General features: G+C 30.5%; 1 protein-coding gene across 2 annotated transcripts; it reads right to left on the reverse strand.

The window, feature by feature from the left end:
* Window positions 1-36: 36 nt before the first annotated feature.
* On the reverse strand, window positions 37-3,753 carry LOC103575312 (TBC1 domain family member 12). Of its 2 annotated transcripts, none has more exons than XM_014439427.2 (2): window positions 2,798-3,753; window positions 37-2,699 (listed from the first exon to the last, which is right to left on the reverse strand). In XM_014439427.2, the coding sequence occupies exon 2, from the start codon at window positions 2,466-2,468 to the stop codon at window positions 1,266-1,268; it is 1,203 nt and encodes a 400-aa protein (XP_014294913.1). In that variant the 5' UTR covers window positions 2,469-2,699; window positions 2,798-3,753; the 3' UTR covers window positions 37-1,265. The 2 variants fall into 2 exon arrangements, with proteins under 2 accessions (XP_014294913.1, XP_053598387.1); XM_053742412.1 differs by having other exon boundaries at window positions 2,780-3,753.
* Window positions 3,754-7,811: the final 4,058 nt, after the last annotated feature.

Here is a 7,811-nt window from a genome sequence, read left to right on the forward strand (position 1 = left end):
ACCGTAAAGTCAGATCCACCAGGGTTACGCAGAATACGAAAAATTTTGAAGATACGTTTATAATAGAAAAAGGAAGAAAAAAAACTTTCTATTAATTACATAGGAAAGAATTCTATCATAAATACAATCTAGAACAGCAATAATTAACTTCTCGAACTCGTTGCACAATTTTTTTCCTCAGCCTTTAAAATTTTTCTGATTGAATATGTATGTGTGTTATATAATTTGAGATATTTGTGAATGTCAAAAAAAATCAATTGACTATTTTTAGTCGCACGTATGAATTTTAATCACAATTAAAAAGAAAAATATGATACTTTCATAAAAAATTAATAAATTACTCAAATTTTTTCAATTAGTTCTCCATCAATATTTGTAAAAAAATTCGAACTCAAAGATCAAAATTCAGTTAGGCAGATAATATGATTTAATCAAAAGTTTTCAAATTTTTCAAGCCTGTCGGAAGTATACATATTTTAGCTTACCAGAAATGTTTATTAGACGACGTGACACACTTTCATCGATTCAAAACAATTTTAATACTAGCCCACAGCTTGTTAAATTATAGAATATTACATCGAGCCTCGTTCTTTATGTGTGTTTAGAGTTTTTGTTTGAGCGAAAAGCTTGGAAAAAACAACTACAGGCCCGGCTTAATGTTCGTAAGCTCAACAAGTGAAGTGAGTTAGCTACACTTAAGAGTGGGACGTATCTATACGAATAGGATACGAACGAAATCTCGAAATTGAGATTTTTAATTACATTGTAAATATATATGGAACTCAAATGATAAAAATCTTCCGAAAAAGTTCATCTTCTGCTTTTGGTCAGAAGCTAACAAAATTTCTGCAATTATAACTAATTAATAAATTAGTAGAAATCTAAAATTCGAAAGTTCGATAGGTACGACCCAGACTTAGAGTTAATTTACTAAAATAAAAGTAAAAAAATCTTCATGTTTCAGCACTGAAGATCCTCTAACTATAGCCTATAGAAAAAACAAAAATATCTATCAAATTATTTATCAATTAAAAAAGACATTTACTGCTGGAATAATTAATTTTCAGTTTTTAGTTTTGTTAACTAGTTTAGTTTCACTCGCTGACCCTGACATATATACATATATGATGAAATTTTGTATGCTTTTATGCTATGAATAACCAGCTAAATATTTGGAAAAGATGAGCCATCGTTTAAAATACAGAGTCTTACTTCTTCAGATGCTTGTAAAGAATTAAATATTTTTAAATCAATAAAATATTTATTTACAGTAATAAAATCATTTGATCAAAAGTCCTATCACCAATTTTCATATTTACCCACTTAATACACTTAAACAAATCATCAACTTTAATCGTATCTGGTAGTTTGATTAAAAACTGTGCAACATGCACGAAGTCCATGCTCAATAATTCGTTTTTGTATAGAATTAGAATACCAATAGCAGTTTTAAATAAAAATTCATCGCCATCTCGTACAAAAATATCCCAAATTCGACTTGTCACATCTAGTGGCATTGCTTTAGCATAAATTGTAAATAACCAATCAAGTAAATAAAAATCTGGTGTCAAATTGATATCGAAAAAATGTTTATGTAAGCAAGGTAAATTTCTAAATAATAATTCATTATAAATACCCCAATAATTATTAATTTTAATTTCATTCAATGTAAGGGCTGTGTTATGATATAAATTATTGTTAAATAAATTAGCTAAACAAATAAATGCATCAATAGCATCCATATTAAGTATTAACATGGCTCCAATAAAACTCATACCCTGTACATACCCAATTTCTGGTTTGAAAATACAATAAGCGGCTAACAAATTGTAAAGAGATTCAAATAGTGGTCCGTCTTTTTGGAAAATTTGTAATGACGGAAATGTACGCGTGATATCTAATTTGATTGATGCTGATTCTATGTGATTACTGGTGTTAAACTTTTTTACGCAATCTACGAATATTTCGGCAGTTAAATTTAAATTATTAGCAATGGCTAGGCACCAAATACGTCCTCGAACAGCTGATGGAATTCCTTGCCACCATAAATCATGTACCTCGGTGGTCGATTTGAGTTGAATGAAATTTGGTATTACTTTTTGATACCAGTACTGTAAATTTGACGATAGTTTATTTTCATCTTCTAACTGTTGAGCACGTTTTTTATTATTATCTTTTTGTTCACGTAATTCACGTTTTTTTATTCCATCCAGAATAGCGTCATGTTGTTTACGGTGCAATGATTCTTCTTGAGAATTTTTAGCGGGTAAATTTGGCGGACGCGATTGTGGAATTAATCCTAAACTACCAATTTCATTAGTTATTGTATTTTTACTATTATTAATATTTAACTTTGTTCTTATTGTTGTTCCAGTGAAGACTGTTGTTGATGGTAAATTAAGACGTCGTGATGAAAAAATATTTTTGATAAAATTAATTCTAGGTGAGTCTCCAGTTTTGTCGTGCATTTTTTAAATTTAAACATTTGCACCTTTACTCATTTGTTGTGTGTATATTTTTATAGGAGAATTTTTGTTACGATAAAGTTTAGATTTTTTAGTAAAAATTTATTAGCAATTCTTTCATTTAATAAATGAATGCACAGTATTGATTTTATATTTACGGATGGTTTCTTTTAACATGCAGATTCTTGGTTGTTTGCTTTGCAAAATCATAAAAGCTAACCTTATTTGATAGGTCTGAAAAAAAAATTATAACATATTAGGTTTGGACATTATTAAAGTGATTAATTGTTACTTAATTTATTTTTTATAGTTACGTTATATTTAAGAAATACCGTTTGTCTATATTTTGAAAGCCATTGTGACATTTATGATACTAAGGATGACCAAAACGACAAAACTTTATTTGAACATTATTATATTTTTAAGGTAAAGTTTTTACATAACAGAACTCTTACAACATTTAGACTATTTATCATACTCAGTTTGTACTATGTTATTATCTGTAATTGCGCAGTTTGATATATAATTGTAAAGAACATCATTCCATGAGATAATCGAAAATATAAAAAATAGTTTCGATAGAACTACTAAGGTTTAGTATAAAATAAATATATCTAAGTCTGCATCAGTAAAACTAGTCAGACTGCTGAGAGCGTATTGAGTGTCCTCTTTTCGGCTGATGGTAGGGGTATAATAATCGTGTGTACTATCTGATGCTTTTACCTTTCACTCGCCTTATTATAACCAAATTTAATTGCTAAAATCGTAACTAATTTAAAAACTAAAAATGAACTAAAACTAAGTGCATTTTTTTTTAATTTACAATATTTCATGGATGCAAAATTTTAAATTTGGTGAAATTGATAAGATAAAGTTATTTAAGAAGTCAGCACTCATTTTAGTCGAGAAAAATTTTACGCTGAGAAACAAAAATACTTTTGTTAAGAATATTTACTTGATACAAGAACATATATTCTTGATAATTTTCGAGAATATGTAATTTTGTCTCAAGAATTCGTAGAATTGATGGAAATAATTTTTATTTTGTTTACTAGTAATAAATCAAATTCATATATAACAAAAATAAACTTGATGCTCTTTTCTCGAGAAATTGATAATTAATGATAATAAAAGAAATATTTTGAACGGATTTCTTGAACCAAGAAATTCTTGTTTGGACAATATTATTTTATTTTCTCAGTGTAGAAGAAAACATTTCTCGAGGCACCAGGCTAAGGAAGCGGTTCATGTTGACCAACAAAAGTGGCCGACTGTGAGGTTATTATTTTCATTTTACATTAAGGCTGGGCCGTACTAAACGAATTTTTGAATTTTACTTTTCTTTTAATTTATTAATCAATTGTCATTACAGAAATTTTTAAAGCTTCCGAAAAAATGTGTAAGACAAATTTTTTCGGAAGGTTTTCATCATTTGAGTGACGTAATTATTTCAAACGTAATTAGGAAAATAGAATTCGAAAATTCGGTTAGTACTGCCCACCCTTAAGGCTGGGCCGCGTAGTGAAAAATTTTTCAGACCTCGATTTTACGCCCGCGGTGTTTGTGGTGAACTCAGGAACCTTGGTGGCAGCGTAAATCAAGTCGATAACAAAGAGAGCATCCGAAAAGCGGTAATTCACAGGAGCTTAGTAACCCTGATAGCCAAGTTGGCGAGAAACTGACGAGAAACTTGCAGCCGCAACTGGAACCAAGTTGATCGCCAACAGTTGGTACCTCCAATAGTTGATGGACATTTTCTGAGAAAGTTGGTGGCAAAAGTTGTAAATCCAAAAAGTTGACGATCACTTTTTGAGAAAGTTGGTGGCAAAAGTTGCTTGCAAAAGTTGGTGATCATAAGTTGACGGTAAGTTTACTTTCAATTTCCTCAGAAACTTGCATTCCAGTTGCGGCTCCATACTGCCGCCAACTTTCTGAGAAAGTTGGCGGTAACTTGTAGCCAAAAGTTGCAAAAGCTGAAGTTGTCGATAACTTGTCGTCAAGTTGGTCGAAAACTAATGAATGACCAACTTTTTCTCGATCAACTTGTGTTATCAGGGAAAGTCAGTCACTTATTGCTACCCTGATAACACGAGTTGATCGTGAAAAAGTTGGTCATTCATTAGTTTCCGACCAACTTGACGACAAGTTATCGACAACTTCAGCTTTTGCAACTTTTGGCTACAAGTTACCGCCAACTTTCTCAGAAAATTGGCGCCAGTATGGAGCCGCAACTGGAATGCAAGTTTCTGAGGAAATTGAAAAGGAATTTACCGTTAACTTATGATTGCCAACTTTTGCAAGCAACTTTTGCCGCCAACTTTTTCAGAAAGTGATCGTCAACTTTTTGGATTTACAACTTTTGCCACCAACTTTCTCAGAAAATGTCCATCAACTATTGGAGGTACCAACTGTTGGCGGTCAATTTGGTTCCAGTTGCGGCTGCAAGTTTCTCGTCAGTTTCTCGCCAACTTGGCTATCAGGGTAGAGACCATACGAAATTTTTGATAAGTTTTTTCGGTACCCAATCATTCATTTGTAATCAAATCTTAGATTATTTGCAAAGTAGCTGCAGCTTGTTGTCAAATTGAAGGAAGCTTCTACGGAGCAAACGTTTGCTGTACAAATCTGATTATTTGAGTGAAAACAAAAGTTGATATACATTGGCCGTCGAATTAAAGGGACTTCTACTCAGTATATTTTTTATTCCAATTCGCTCTAAATCTACAGTAACCCCTAATAGGTGCCATCTTTTTGTGCTAACAATAAGTTCTTTCGAGTCGAAAAGTATTTCGATTGAATATTATTCCCCGTATAGTTAAGAGTCAAATGATGTTAATAACGACTGTATTTATTTCTAGTGGATGTTTGAGATAGATTTGTATTTAGTCAGTTGCATTTAATGTTGTTTCCTTTAAATACAGATGGCTGATAGTAGCAGTACAAGATGGTGACTTAGTAATGTAGAAAGATGTCAAATTATGAATAGTTGTACATCGAACTGATGTTATGTATTTGCATACAGTAATTAAGTCGGACATAAAATGTTACATGTGTATTTGTTGCTATCATGAAAAATAGTCACTAATCTATTAAAACAACGATAATTTAATGCATTAGTATTTTATACTTTTTTTAAAATGAGTCAAATTAATTGAGAGCAGTTTGCTTATAATGCCAGTTGAATTTTTGTCTAGCCTTATTTAAGTTTACAATAATTTCGAGTCAGCGATTGTATGTTGCCAACATACTTGGTAGTATCGAAAGTTGTAGCAAGTAGAAGTTTATGCTCGTGCGATTTAGTGGTAGCAGTATATTATACCAAATTAACTTTATACTAGACTATACAGCGGTACCAACTTTTTTAATTTCTATATGTCTGAAGGTAAAGTAGATCTCGAAAGGTAACTCTAACATTATACGCGGGTAGGGATCGGAATAAGAAAATTTAAATTCATATAAAATTTCTATTAAAACATTTATTAATAAAAATAAAGACATTAAAATTTACGACTATCATTAAAGATTGTTATTTTGATAACTGTATTTTATATTTTCTTAAAAATAGATAATTTAATTAACATATTTTTTATTAATTTAAAATATTTTATTGTCATAATATACTTTTTACTTTATTTGAAAAATTTAATTATTTACACATAAGTTACATAACAAAAAAATAATAGTTACTTGAAAAAAAGAAAATTATAAATTATAAAATAATTAATTTACTAATTATATCAATATCATTCAAATAAAATATTAGTCTTCAATTTTTATCCATAAATAATTAATAAATTATTTAAAGAAAAAAAAAAAAAAAAAAAAAAAATTCGGCAACAAAATGCCCAACATTATCAAAAAAATTTATTTAAATCATTCCTTTAACGATACAAAAACATAAAATAAATTTCACAAAGTGTAACATTTTAATTTCTTAAATTATTCGATTTGGCGTGAAATACGCTAGAATTGAACACTCTCCAAAAAAAGTCTCTTATCACTTTTTGATACATCCATTCTTTTAAAAGTTATTTAATCTTGAAGTCTAATTTAGATTAAATTTTCAGATGTTTTTACTTTTCCGGCGAAACTATCAGGCTTATTACAAAATATAATGAAACCTTCTTTGTAGACAATTTTATTCTCTAAGAACTATTTCTAATGAAGTTCTTCGAATTCCGCATTGTTTTCTACTTCTTTTTATTCTAATGTCAAGCACATAAAAAAATAGTCTTCTGTTCGATTTTAAAAGCTTGGCATAAAAACGAAAATAATTAGGAAACAATGCGGAATTCGAAAAAACTTTATTGGAAATAATTTGTAAGGCATAGAATTGTCTACAAAAAAGGACCCGTGATATTTTGTGATAAATCTGATAGTTTCGCCAAAAAAATGACAAAATTCTGAAAATTTAATTTAAGTTCGACTTCACGCTCAAATAACTTTCGAATAATTGGATTTATAAAAAAAATGATAAATTACTTTTTTTTGTAGAGCATTCAATTCTCAACAAAATTATGTCTGCAGATTTTTCCTACGGCGAATTGTTAGCTAGTAGGACTGCACATCTGAATCAGCATAACCGGTTAAAAAATTTAACTAGGTTAATTAGCTGGCTCGCTCGTCAGCTTAGCTAATTTAACAGATTAACTTCATTAGCTTGGCTAAGCAGCCAAAGGCTTCACCGGTTAACTCGAATTCCCATGGCTTATTAGCTAATAGTTATCTTAGAAAATCTATTGGAAATACATTAACCGGTGAAGCATTTGGCTGCTTAGCCAAGCTAATTAAGTTAACCGGTTAAATTAGCTAAGCTGACGAGCTAGCCAGCTAAGTAAGCTACTTAACTTTTTTAACCGGTTATGCTGGTTTAGATGTACAGCCCTATTATCAAGTTATGAAAATCAGAAGACGGGAATAGTATATTACACACCTAGGGAAGTAAAGTAAGAAATGTCTCAGATCACATGTTTGTTGACCTCGGCTTCGCCTTCGGGCGGAAAGCGTCAACTTTCGTCCCTCTATGCAAAACGAAGTTGCCGCTTTCCGCCTCAGTCGACTCATTGTTTATTCCACTCAAAATAAATGTGATATAAACAAAAACTACCATGAATGCATTAAGGTTAAATATAATTGATTGACTATATGTATTTTTTTTTCTTTTTGGTTATCGTCTCTATTGGGCCACGTACAACTTACTGCTGTGATTGTATTTTTTTCCTTTATTTTAGCTGCTTAGCTTCTCATGTAGTGTTGACTATATGGGCGTGTTCAGAAACACACTCTGAAAGAGAAATATTCAACTCCTGCGTTCAGAAATATCCTCTAGTCGAACCAGAGGTGCGA

The sequence above is a fragment of the Microplitis demolitor genome, chromosome 10 (assembly GCF_026212275.2).
Source record: "Microplitis demolitor isolate Queensland-Clemson2020A chromosome 10, iyMicDemo2.1a, whole genome shotgun sequence".
NCBI classification, from domain to species: Eukaryota; Metazoa; Arthropoda; class Insecta; order Hymenoptera; family Braconidae; genus Microplitis; species Microplitis demolitor.